This window comes from Schistocerca cancellata, chromosome 7 (assembly GCF_023864275.1).
Source record: "Schistocerca cancellata isolate TAMUIC-IGC-003103 chromosome 7, iqSchCanc2.1, whole genome shotgun sequence".
In the NCBI taxonomy this organism is placed as follows: domain Eukaryota; kingdom Metazoa; phylum Arthropoda; class Insecta; order Orthoptera; family Acrididae; genus Schistocerca; species Schistocerca cancellata.
The window spans coordinates 136377693-136392350 of record NC_064632.1 but is presented as its reverse complement, the minus strand read 5'-3'; the positions used below and the strand labels follow the sequence as shown (position 1 = coordinate 136392350).

The 14658-nt window shown below is 41.3% G+C and overlaps 1 protein-coding gene across 1 annotated transcript in view; it reads right to left on the bottom strand.

Moving 5' to 3' along the window:
* The window catches only part of LOC126092443 (long-chain fatty acid transport protein 1-like), a 172097-nt gene that overhangs the window by 64313 nt on the left and 93126 nt on the right, over positions 1 to 14658 (bottom strand). The window contains exons 2-3 of the mRNA XM_049908044.1: positions 10293 to 10443; positions 9968 to 10205 (exon numbers count right to left, since the gene is read on the bottom strand). Of these exons, the coding sequence (XP_049764001.1) occupies positions 9968 to 10205; positions 10293 to 10443 (389 nt within the window). The remainder of the gene's footprint in view (positions 1 to 9967; positions 10206 to 10292; positions 10444 to 14658) is intronic.

Sequence of the window (14658 nt, the reverse complement as noted above, 5' to 3'; positions counted from 1 at the left end):
GAATTTGTGATTTATAAGAGTAGTTTTACTCATAAACTCTACATGTAAATCACATCATTGGACACATTCAGTAACCTATTTAACACTTGTGATCATTTGGTTTTAGATAATTTATAATAAATTTAATAGAAGATAGTACAAGGCAAGATATATACTCATTGAAAAGTAGGCAAAACAAGTGGTAAAGTATCAGCTACTGCACACACACACACACACACACACACACACACACACACACACACACACACACACACACACGAGACTGCCAACTCCAGAATGCAACTATCACATGGAATGGAAGCAGCAATGTGGAGGGGCAGGGAAGGGGAAGAGACAGTAATGTTCAGGTAGCAGAGGCAGCAGGGGGGGGGGGAGGAATGCTGTCTGGCAGTTTGTGCAGGGACTAGAATGCCAAGAGGCACAGCATCAGGAGATTGTGGGGCAGGGATGCTGGGAATAAAGGAGTAAAAAAGGAAATGAGCAGGGAAAGACGGGCGGATGCATTGGCAGAGGGCAGCAAACAGAGTGTGGGAGACGAAAATGGAGAGAAGCGATAGGCCAGAGGGGGTGGAAACTGTTGGGTGAAGTGTGTGGGGACAGTGTGTTACCATAAGTTGTGGCTGGGATAATTATGAGAGTGGAGAATGTGTTGTAAATATAACTCCCATCTGCACTGTCCAGAAAAGTTGGTGGTGGGGGGGAGGATCGATGGCCTGGGTAGTGAGGCAGTCATTGCAATCAAGCATATTGTGCTCAGCTGCATGTTGCCCCACAGAGTGATCTACCCTGCTTTTGGGCACAATTTGGGGGTGGCTTATCTTGGTGGACAGCTGGATGGTAGTCATACCAATATAGAAAGCTGTACAAAGATTGTAGCAGAGCTGGTAAATGATATTGCTGCTTTCACAATTGGCCCACCCTATGATGGGGTAGAATAAACTTGCGACAGAACTGGAATATGTAGTGCTGAGTGAGTGGACTGGGCAGGTCTTGTACCTGAGTCTTCTACAGAGATAAGATACTTGTCAAAATCCAGGGTGGTAATGGCTGACTAAGAGGACTCTATGTTGTGGCTGGTACTTGGTAGTGGGAGGATTAGGGCTGTGAAATGAAATGGCACAGGTGATCTGTTAGAAGACTAGGTCTGGGAGACAGTGCCTGTCTGTGAAGGCCTTGGTGAGGCCCTTGGTTCACTGAGCAAAGGAGTTCTTGTTAACCTTAAAACAAATTCTCTGCTCCCGTAACGATCCCGGCCTCAACCTATGGTGTCATAGTGTCCCCACATCCTCCATCCAACAGTTTTCACCCCTCTGTCCTATCATATCCTTCCCATTATCATTTCCGACCATCTTTGTCTGCCAGTGCACCTGCTCATCTTCCCCTGCTCCTCTCCCTTTTTTGCTCCTTTTTTTTGCATCTTTTTTCCCCACAACCCCCTTATACTGCACCTATTGACATTCTAGTCCCTGCACACTCCACCAGAAAGTGTTCCTCTCTCCCCCTTACCTATACACTACTACCCTTCCCCATATTTGTCCCCTCCAGACTGTTGCTTCCATCCCGTGTGATAAATGAATTCTTTGCCAACCTGCCGGAGTTGGTAGTTATATATGTGTGAGGTGTGTTTGCTTGTGTGTGTGAATGGTGTGTGTTTCTTTTTTGCTGATAAAGGCTGTTGTTAAGTGTCTTAATTATGCCTTTCTGCAACTTAACGTATCTTCTTTATGGTAAGTCACACACTATTCTACACTGTTGATATTCCTATCTGAAGTTTCCATTGTTTGATTTTGTCAAACAGGTTTTCTTCCACCCTCAATCCCAGTGATGTTTTCCTCTGTTACTCTTCTCTATAGCATTACTCTTCTGAGTACTGTTTTTTCTCTTCTTCCGTCTTTTATTCACTGTTTTTGAAACAACATCTACTTCCAAACTACACTGTATCAATGATTGTCTGCACAGAAAACAAGCTTCATGACCATGCGGGTTTTTGATGCAGCATCTGCCGCCCCTCCCCCGCCCCCCAGATTCTATCCTCTGATAGTTGTATTTATTTCTACTGATCATCCCTCACCCTGATGTACTTTAGTGTTTTATTTTCCACACCTGGCTATGCCACATGAACTTGTGATTCCTTTTCTCCTACATTTCTGTACATTTTTATGTTGTTTCATGCATTTTGTGTGGTTTTATGTGTGCACGTATTCTTACATATCTGTGCATGTTTCTGCTTACCTGTGCATGTTTCTGCATGTCTTTATGAATTTTTTATGCATCTTTTCTCTTATTCAGCTCCTCTCACAACCATCAACATCTATTTTGCCTATTTCTGCATCATTCCCATTTAGTTTACACCACTGTTGCCACAGTGGATCCCTGCTCCATCTTTCTGCACAAGTTCAGAAAATTATTTCCTTCCCCGTCTAAATCCCAGTCCCACATTCTGTTTTGCAAATGCTGCATAAACCATAGAATCCGCTAAAAAGACCTTATTAAAAAGTTCCTTTCTCTAGATCCCACCCCTCCTTACACAATAACCTACACCTTTTCAGATTCTGCCATTCCCTGGTTCTTACAAACCTGGTACTGCAAAAACACATCTCCATGGCACAGGCATCTCAGTACCTCCTCTACTACCTCTGCAAGATACTAATACTCTGCAATCCGTGCTCCAGACATCACTTCACCAACATTGAATCCCTTGCTCTCCAGCACCTGGAGGAGCACTGACACTAATACCATAAGTTATCCAACCTGCTGCTATCCTACTGCCACCTCACAGCATCACTAGCCAACCCCGATCCAACCCTCAGTATTCCTCCTTGCCCACCCCTCATAGCACCTACACTGTGCCTTTTCAACTTGCCACAGCCCCCAAAATTCCTTGCCAATACTCCACCTAGTTGAGGCCTGAAACATTCCCATAACAATGTTGTTAACCCTTCCACCAAAACCCTCAACTTCACAATAGTTTCAGTCCCATCCAATGGCCTCACTTTTATTTCGACACCCAAATTTAACCATGCCGGTCTTGTGAAAGTCCTGCTTTCCTCCTGCTGATTCCTGTGTTGGAAGCACTTCTCTGCCACCAATCCTTCCAATTGAAACCAACCGAATTCCAACACTTGAACCCTGCCTCTCCCATTTCATACCACCATCCAACTGTGATCCTCCTCCCCTCCTACCAAACCACTCGCTGGTTTTCTTCCAGGAATTCCTTACCTCCAACTTAGCCCCACCATCCTTCCCCAGGCCCCTTCCTCAGAACACCAAACTTTTAGCAGACAAAATAATAACCATACACAACCCCAAAACAAATCCTGACCTAATAGTCCTACCTGCAGACAAAGGTTCTGCCACTGTTTTGAATCACAGTGATTACATGGCAGAAGGCCTCCACCAATTATCTTATTCCTCCACCTATAAATTCTGCCAGAGTGATCCCATCCCAGAAGTCCAACGCAATCTCCAATCACTGCTTAAATCCTTAGACACTTCCCAGAACCTCTCCCCTGAATCCATTTCCCTTCTCCTCATCCCTATGACACCTTGCACTCCCACCTCATTCATGCTCCCCAAAATCCACAAACCGTACAATACTGGATGCTCCATTGTGGCTGGTTAATCGTGCCCCTACTGAAAGAATTTTGGCTCTCATTGACATGAGACACTAGGTTACAAGCAATTAGTTGGAGGTGTTGGTCAAAGACACTGACCACTTCCTTCTCCAAATCTCCTCCATCCCCACCCCTTTAGCTCCTGGATTTCTACTTGTCACTGTTGATACCACCTCTCTATACGCCAACATCCGTGATGCCTGTGGTCTTATCACTATTGAACACTACCTTTCCCAACATCTTTCAGACCCCAAGCCCACTAACTCATTCCTCATATACCTTATTAAATTTATCCTAACCCACAACTACTACTACTTTGAAGGGAAATTATAAAAACAAATCTGCAGCACAGCCATGACGACCTGCATGGCACCCCCCCCCCCCCCCCCCCATGCCAACCTGTTTATGGGCCATCTAGAGCAGACCTTCCCAGCCTCCCAAAATGCCAAACACCTAGTCTGATTCAAGTTCATTGATGATATCTTCGTGATCTGGATTCAGGGCCTTCACAACCCAAGCAGCTTATCTTGCATCCCATTCACTTTGTCGTATTCAATCCAGTGTGCCACTTTCATTGACACTGACCACCTACTCTCTGATGGCTCCAACCACACCTCTGTCCACATTAAACCCATCAACCACCAAAAGCACCTGCATTTTGACAGCTGTCAACCCTTTCACACCAAAAAATCCCTCCCATACCACCTGACTGCATGGGGACAACTTATCTGCAGTGACAAGAACTCCCTTGCTCAGTATGCTGAGGGCCTCACCAGGACCTTCACAGACGAGCACTATCCCCCAGAGCTAGTCTGCAAACAGATCTCCTGTGCCATTCCCCTCACACCCCCAATCCTCCCATAACTCCCAAGAATCGGCCACAAAGACTGCCCTCTTGTCAGCCGTAACTACACTGGACTCGAATAAGTGTTTCACATCCTTCTCCAGGGCTTTGATTAGCTATCATCACATCCTGAAATGAAGGACATCCTACCTGAGTTGTGTTCCATCACCCACCCAACCTTCACAACATCCCAGTCCACCTCTATGCCACTCACAATACCAATCCCTTGCCGCAAGGACCACATCTCTGTGGAAGACTCAGGTGCAACACCTGCCCAATCCACCCACTCATCACTTCTTATTCCAGTCCTGTCGAAAGTTTATCCTACCCCAGTCAGGGCCAGGCCATCTGTGAAAGCAGCCATGTTATTTACCACCTGTGCTGCAATCATTGCACAGCTTTTTATACTTGCATGACTACCAACCAGCTGTCCATCAGGATGAACAGCCCCTGCCAAACTGTGCCCAAGAGCAGGGTAGACCACCCTGTGGCACAACATGCACCTGACCATAGCGTGCTTGATTTCAGTGGCTGCTTCACTACCCTATGCATCTGGATCCTCCCCTCCACCACCAGCTTTTCTGGACTGTGCAGATGGGCGTTATCATTACAAAACATTCTACACTCCCATAATTATCCTGCACTCAACCTATGGTAACATACAGTTCCCATGTCTCCCACTCACAGTTTCCACCCTCTCTGACACACTGCCAGACAGTGTTCTTCTCTCCCCCCAGCCATTCACTATTATCCCTTCCCCTTCTCTGCCCCCTCCAGATTGCTGTTTCAATACCACCACATGATAGTTGCATTCTGGTGTGTGTGTGTGTGTGTGTGTGTGTGTGTGTGTGTGTGTGTGTGGCTTAATGTCTTCTATATGGTAAGTAGAAATCTTATCCTTTCCTACATTGTTGATTATTAATAATAGGATACACACAAGCAAAAAGAATGCAGGACACCAGATTAAGGGCACAAGCACAGGAACAAAAACATACAATTGGCTCCCACACTGGTGAACGTGAGCACTGTCATGCACACAAATCATGTGCTTGTGGGAGGTGTAGGCTACACAAAGCTGGGAGAGTTCTGAGGAAAGAGTGGTAAAGATCTGCTGAAACAGCTATCTTCAATTTTTTGCAACTTGTTCTAAATTCCATAAATAGAAAGGAATTAAATTGTGGATTGTTTTTAGACTTATCAAAGGCCTTTGATGTCATCGACCATAAGTTACTGCTTAGGAAGATATATGCCTATGGGATACGTGGAGTTGCCCACAAATGGTTTGAATCATATCTGTCGGACAGGTATCAGAAGGTGGAGATAAGCCATGCAATAGGACATATTCATCAAGATTCGAGAGAGTTTTGTATGGAGTACCCCAGGGATCTGTATTAGGGCCATTACTGTTTTTAATATTTATCAATGACCTACCACGTCAACTATCTGAAGCAGAGGCAATACTGTTTGCTGATGATACAAGTTTGTTAAAGCAAATAGTGAAGCTGACTTACAGGAAAAAGTCACATTAGCAACAGACAAAGCAGACAGATGGTTTAATGAAAACAGACTCATTGGGGAAAAAAAAAAAAAAAAAAAAGCACGTGGATCAACTTCACACATATTACAAAGAAAATAAAAACTAACCCTACAGTAGAACTGGGCAAGTGTAAGATGTAAGATAGAACAAGCATCATACACTAAATTCTTGGGAGTATGGTTTGATGAACACTTAAGATGGGAAAAGCATGTAATATCATTGAACAAAAAATTAAGTCAAACATGTTATATACTTAAAATGCTTAAAAGCTCATGTAATATTAAAAAAGTGTTATGTGTTTATTTCTCATTCATGCACAGTTTATTAAGATACAGTGTACAGTTTTGGGGGAACATCAGTCTAACAAAACATTCATTTAGACTACAAAAGCAGGCAGTCAGAATAATAAAAGGTATAGGATATAGAGACTCTTGTAGGCATGCTTTCAAAAAATTAAAAATCATGACACTACCATCCTTATACATATATGAAAGCATATGTTTCTTAAAAGAACATGAGGAATTTTCTACATTAAACAGAGAATTTCACAACTATGAAACAAGGAATAGGAATGATTTCCACAGAGAAATTCATAAAACAGCTATGTATCACAAAAGTGTACTATACCAGCCCAAAATCCTCTACAGTGCTCTCCCCAAAGAACTAAAAATAATACCAAAACTGCACATATTTAAAAGAGAATTAAAAAACATGTTATTGAGCAATAGTTTTTACAGTATTGAAGAGTTTATGAATCATTGACAATAAAAGCGCAGTTAATATTTCCCTGACATAATAAATATGTTAATTGCTCACATTTAAATATTTGCTGTTTCTATGAAAGTGTGAAACAGTGTTAATGTAAGAATGGAAATAACCTTTTATGTGAGAATCACTAGCTTTTTCAATTTTTTTTTTTTTTTGGACGTTGTTATCTTACTTGTATATTTTTATGTTAATGTTCTTATAGTTCTATTAAAATTGTAATGTCTAAGTGACAAGTGAATTCAATTATAAATTTTCATATACATGTATTTTAAATTGTAATGATTATTGACAAGTCCTATGTCATTTTGATGATGTACTACAAGGACACTAATAAACTAAATTGAATTGAATCGAATCTAGAATGGAGAAAGAGTAAATGTATTGGGACATTACTGAAATTGAAAAATTACAGGTATGATTAGAAAGAAAAATAAAAGACAGAGTGAAGTAGAAAGCCAGTAAGTGGGGTGATTGGTCAGAGTTTGTTGAAGGGAATAAGTGCCAAGCGACAGGTAGGGGAAGAGACATTGGTGTGGGGAAGACAGAAAAGCTGGATGAGGGCAGTGATTACAAAAGGTCTGAGTCTAGGAGTGGGATGTGTGAATGTACGTTTGCCAGCTGCGTGGTGCAAAGAATCTGTAGTGGAGTGGAAAGGGGACTGGGAATAATTCCAGATGACATTAGATCTGAAGTAGCTGGCAAACCAACGTCTATCTGAATAGCTTGCACTACTAATGAGTAATTGTTTTGGCTCATTGTCACAGGATAGTGGTGGCCGACATATGATTGTGTAGTTTTTTGTTACCCCACACAATGTTGGGCAATGGTTGCAACAAAGCTGGTATGTGAATACTGCTATGGCATTGACAAGACAGGGACAAGAAGTTATCAGTGAATGCACGGGACATATCCCACTCCTCAATAACTCACAGGGACATGGCCACTAGGGCAAGGGACTGCTAGCAAGAGTGGCATATGGATATTTTACAACATGGGGATATTGCAGAATGTCATGCTTGGAGGGAGGAGGGTTCATGAGGATTTGGAGGATATTTTTCATTTAACAATATGAAGAATAATATTAAAAATTCTGGAAGTTAATATGGAGACATTGTGTGGCATAGAAAACAGAGTTTCACAATAGCAAAATTAAGTTAAGATGAAGCAGTAGCTTCTTTGTTGCAGTTAACTTATGTCATTACATACTAGTATTACAGTAAACCATGACTAGGTTTGGAGTATGAACTAGCTAACTTTCTCCACCTTATACAGCACAACATCTCAAATATTCGCAGTTTCTTCTTCTCCAGTTTCCCTGCATTCACTTTATTTCAATTATTTACAGCAGATTCACAGTTTTTAGACCTTTTTCACCAATTACATACCTATAATTGGTCGCAAAAGATTTATTTTGCTGTATAAACCTTTCTTCATCAATACTGTTGTTTCACATAACTTCTGAGAATAACATCTATCATGTAACTGTGGTCCATTTTCACACCATAATCTATCTTCACTGGAATGCAAACAATTATTCCAGTGTTCTTGGCTGATGTGAGTCAAAGTGTCTCCACCAACAAAATAAAATTGGAAACATACCTCATTAGTATCTCCTTCTACAAATTACCTCAATATCTAAATTCAGGAATTGAGAAGTTGTGTTAGCTACAGGGCAAGCTGAACAACAAGTAGTAGCTAAATGGAAATAAGACTCAGTATTTACAGACATAGGAAAGTATTTCTTTGAATAATACTATTATAACCTAGTAAATAAATTAACTGCAGAAAAACAGCAGCCATATTGCAAAACTGAGAAGGCAGCAGCTTTTTTTTTTTTTTTCAAAATAGCAGCTTTCTTTCTAATTTATGTCATTAAATTTGGATTGCATAACATGACTAATATGAAGCAGTAGAGTGACAGTTTACTGTTAATACAGCATACAGATTAAGTTAAGTTTCTGAAATAACTTGCTATTTCTTTGTCTTTTGTTAATGTATATCTTGACTCATTCCATATCCTTCCTTCTTGTGGGGGGGGATCTACAGAACTTGATGGATGAATGAATGAATGCATGAGTGAATGAAAGTTTTAACTGTCATGTTGTTTTCTACTATTGCAGCTGGTTTGTTTTACTAGTGCCGAATGTATATATGTGGGGTAAGTTACAAGTTCTTTTAGCAGTGAGAACATACAGGATGAAGTTTCAATGTTTTCACCACTCATAATAATTTCCAGTTTACTGAGAGCTGATTTAAAACCTCTGTTGTTGTTGGTTTGCCTTTACTAACTTTCTAGATAAATTGGATTTCAGTGTATACGACTGATGCCCCAGTCCAGTGGTTTACATGGCTGACCGATAGAGGACCTAAATTCAGCTTCCTGTGACCTACCCATTCTTTTCTGATGTGTGACTTGTACTCTAAAGCAACATCAGTATATGACTGTAATACCAGAGGAGAGAATTTCAAATTACTTCAAAACATTCTTGGCCTGATCTGAAAAATAGCACTTCATCATATTACAATCTTTAGAGACTAAGAGTTTCATGCTTGTCCTCAATTTGCTACATTTGCTGATTAACTTTATTACTGTTTAACTTTATTTACTGTGTAAACATGGGATTTACAAATATGGGAACAACTTATGATAAGATGACTGATTTTAATACTAATTATAAATTTTGTTGTAATACATGTGACCACTTGCAAATAGTTTACATTCTAATTTCAACATTGATACTGTAAATAACCATATACATATACATATAATAGAGGGAAACATTCCACGTGGGAAAAATATATCTAAAAACAAAGATGATGTGACTAACTGAACGAAAGTGCTGGCAGGTCGATAGACACACAAACATACACAAACATACACACAAAATTCAAGCTTTCACAACCAACGGTTGCTTCGTCAGGAAAGAGGGAAGGAGAGGGAAAGACGAAAGGATGTGGATGTCTGCTTGTGTCTGTGTATGTGCGGATGGATATGTGTGTGTGTGCGCGCGCGCGAGTGTATACCTGTCCTTTTTTCCCCTTAAGGTAAGTCTTTCCGCTCCCGGGATTGGAAAAACCCACATCCTTTCGTCTTTCCCTCTCCTTCCCTCTTTCCTGACGAAGCAACCGTTGGTTGCGAAAGCTTGAATTTTGTGTGTATGCCATATACATATACATATATATATAAATAAACATATATATTACCTTCTGAAACTTCAGAGCCAAATATAATAGCACAACTATTGGCAGCTGTAATGCAGTGAGTCAGTGGTGCCTTTCGGAGGTTTGAGTTTATAAGAGCTGCCACGACACCAATTTTTGCAAGACCAAGCCAAACAAAAACAAATTCTGGTTTGGAGTCCATCATTACAGCAATGCAGTCTCCTTTTTTGTAGCCTTGTTTTTTGAAATAATTAGCTATTTTATTTGTATATTTTTCTACCTAGATGGCATGAAATGAAACATGTTGGTTATGTGTTTGCAAGATCCTAATTAATTGAAGTTTAGGAAAAGAATTGCATTGAATTACCTCAGAGAAAGTCCACTGCTTATTTTCAAAGTAGAAGGCAACTTTATTTGGATTTCTACGGACCACTTCCCTGAAAATTTTTGGTATTGTGTGTTTGCGCCAATACATAAACCTCAGCTGATTACTAAATTTAATAAATCGATAAAGAGCCCTGAAATATTAAAAGAAAATAGTGTACTATTAAATATATGCATTTGTCTGTGATGCTACATTACAAGGCAGCTTTATGAAATATGATGTACAAAATAAAAATTAACCTTTTTTGCATATTTTTCTTGTATACTTTTCTGAAGAGGAATCATCTTTACTCCATAGCACTGAAGCTAATGAAATGATAGTCTCCAGCATTCATGGTTCAATTACAATCTTAAAATTATTCTGTTTCAAAATGTTAATGAAGTTGTTACCTTCTGTTGACAATTGGCATTTCATAATATGTTGTCTGTGCCTGCTTAAAAATGCAAACAGAAAGGAATAAAGAAAATTCATATTTGTACTTCATCACTGTGAAACCATGTCTGGTGATTGATTTTCACTACCTGCTCCTTCGCCAATAGTAACGCATTATTTATTGTCCAAAATTCCCATGTGTGCCTTTGAATTCTAAGTGCTGCACAATCTTATGATGACACGTATTTACAGATGTTACAACACAAAACAGAAACTACATAAGTCTTCACTGAGAAGATAAAAAGTGTAGTCTTTTCTCAGTAAGGGTTATGGTACTGATTAGCCTGGATATTATCTTCATTCTAAAAGAAAAAAATGTACTTTAATGTTTTACCATAGGAACAGAAAGAAAAAACAAATATTATAGACAGTGTCCTGCATTCACTGCTTAGGACTGTAATGTCTTTTATATGTAAGTAACACACCAGAAATGTTATAGAATAATAATAAAAAAACTGTATCATTTCCTGGTGCCTTGAACCAAAAACTTAATTAGGTTTGGATTTCATTCACTACAGGCTGATTGTATAAAGCAGTTAAACTTAGAAGAACATGAGAAGGGAATCTGGATGAAACTGAACTTGGAAATATTCATTGCATAAATATTAATCTCAGGTCATACAGTCATGAAGTAGTATTATAACCAACCACACAAATCTCCTAAATCAAATGCAGTCATCATTCCACAATATAATCTATACTACTATAGTGAATCCATAATTATAGTTCCAGTTTTTTCCAGTTTCATAATGCTGTAGAAACACAACCACAGCTCAGAGTGACATTAAATTAGAACAGCATATTATTGATGCAGGTGGGAAATCATGAGGGGAAAAAAAATTAACAAAAATTCTACCATTAGGTGGCGCTGTAAGCGTCTTAACATAAATGGGATCCGCTAAAACTGACAGATCAATCACACTATTATGGCTATGGATTGAGTTGCACATTACACCATCCATGCTCTTCATTAGGAATGATTGCACAAATTTGGCAATTCATAGTTGTGCCACTGGTAGTTAGCTAAGCTCATTGACAATGATGAGGTTGTATCACACTGGGTAGGAGAAATCAGTTTTTAATTGTCCTGAGGCAAAAAACTCATAAAAAGTGAAATGACATTCGTTTTTAATTGTCCTGGGGCCAAAAGCCACATAAAAAGCAAAATTATTCCTTCTTATGATTACTATTTCAACTTTAGTTATTTAATTTCCCTACCCCCCAGTTACCCACTATGTACCCTAATCCTATACCACATTATTTACATTCATTCTGGAAACATGCATTCACCGTAGCCAAACTGCAATCCCACATACTTTTCCTCCAGTCCTGCTTAACCTTTGGAAGTACCCCTAAAGGGCTTACCTTAAAACTTCCCATCTCCGGGTGCAATTCCTCCTTCCACCAGTCTCTCCTGGACTTCCAGAACCTTCAATCCTTAGCACTTACCCAACTTGTCCTGAATCTCTACACTACTTCATGTAACCACCACTCCCAACAGCTCCTATCTCTCTTCAAAGTCCTCCACCTCTTGAACCCTTTCTTGGAGAACACACTCAGGAACATCATCCTAGAAGCCAGCTGCAAACTTGAGTTCCATGCCACACACCACCTGAAAAAACTATCCACAGTGCTAGTGCAACACCTAAGAAGTGGGGTCCCTCTCCCTATCCCTCACAAACACCAACCACAACAGAACCTTCAACAAACCCCCCCTCATAGCCAACAAACCTAGCCTAGCCACTCTACTCAATCTCCCCATCCCAGCTCATACCACACACAGACCAAATCTCAACTGTAACCACAGTCAAATGCCACATATCACAAGTTCCAATTCCGTCCTAAACCTCTCATCCAGATCCCTCTCTCCTCCAGAGACATCTGTTCTATCAAAAGGCTTAACCTTTAGCCCCACACCTAAATTCAACCACACTGCCCTGGTTAAAGATCTCCTCTCATTCAACCGGAACCTCAACTGGAAATATCACTTCACTACCCAAACACAGCCCCCAAATACTAGACCCAGTGTTGAACCCTGTCTAGAACAGTTCTGACTGCCTTCTCAAAGGGATCCTCCTCCCCTCCCCCAAAACTATCCCTTGCAGACATTTCAGGAATTCCTCACATCCAGTGTTGCCTCCCAGTCCTCCTTGAAGAACATCCCGACAACCGCCAAAACTGTGAATCCCGTGCCATCAAGGAGCTGAAAATAGACCGCTCTATTGTCATCCTCCCGGCAGATAAAGGCTCCACAACTGTCGTACTTGACCGTGTGGAGTATGTGGCAGAAGGACTGCGTCAACTCTCCGACACCTCAACCTACAAAGCTGTTACCCAGGATCCCATTCCCTCTATCCAGATTGAGCTGCAAAAAATCCTAAAAATCCAAGGTCCCTCACAAGGCCTCACAAAGGCTTCCATAGACTTACTCCACCTGAGCCACGTACCCCTACCTTCTACCTATTAGCCAAAATCCACAAAGAGAACCATCCTGGCCGTCCCATTGTAGCAGGCTTCAAAGCTCCAACCAAACGTATCTCAGCTCTGGTAGACCAGCACCTCCAACCTATCACCCGCAGACTCCCATCCTACATCAAAGACACAAACCACTTCCTAGAACACCTCAAATCAATTCCCACTCCTCTCCCACCTGAAACCTTTCTTGTCACCATAGATGCTACATCCCTTTACACAAACATCCCACATACCCATGGTCTCTCTCCTTTGAGCACTACCTCTCCCAACGCCCACCCGAAGATCTTCCAAAAACCTCGTTCCTTATCACACTTACCAACTTCATCCTCACCCATAATTACTTCACTTTTGAAGGCCAGACCTACAAACAAATCAGGGGAATGGCCATGGGAACCAGGATGGCTCCGTCCTATGCCAACCTCTTCTTGGGCCGCATGGAGGAGGCTTTCCTGAAGACCCAACAGCTGCTTCCCTGGCCTGGTATAGGTTTATAGATGACATCTTTGTGGTCTGGAGTCATGGTGAAGAAACACTCCTTAGTTTCCTCCATAACCTCAACTCCTTTTTGAATCTGAATTTCACCTGGTCCTTCTCCAAAACCCAAGCCACCTTCCTGGATGTTGACCTTCATCTTGTTGAAGCTCACATCCAGACCTCTGTCCATATCAAACCCACAAACAAACAACAGTACCTTCACTTTGATAGCTGCCATCCTTTCCACATCAAATGCTCCCTTCCTTCCCTACAGCCTAGGTATTCATGGCAAACGTATCTGCTCCAGTGACAAATCCCTCAACAATTACACCAATAACCTGACCAGTGCTTTCCTCTCCCGCAACTATCCTGCAGACCTTGTCCACAAACAGATTTCCCAAGCAATACATTCCTCCCCATCCAACAACAATGTTCCTACCCCCAGACCACACAGAAGCATCCCCCTTGTCACCCAATATTATCCTGGCCTCGAAAACATCAACAAATTACTCCGCCAGGGATATGACTTTCTCAAGTCAACCCCTGAAATGAGATCATCCCTTGACAAAATTCTCCCCACACCACCCAGAGTTGCCTTTCGTCGCCCTCCTAACCTCCGTAACATCCTTATTAAACCCTACAATATTCCCAGACTACCCTCTCTACCCAGCGGTTCCTACCCCTGTAACCGACCCCACTGCAAAACCTGCCCCATGCATCCCCCCACAACCACCTACTCCAGCCACGCTACTGGTAAAACATACACAATTCAAGGCAGGGTCACGTGTGAAACTACACATGTCATTTATCAACTGACATGCCTGCACTGCACAGCCTTTTACATCGGCATGACAACTAAACTGGATGAGCGCATGAACGGACACAGACGAACTGTCCGCCTAGGAGACGCCCAATACCCAGTAGCGGAGCATGCCCTCCAGCATAATTCTAGGGATCTAGGAACCTG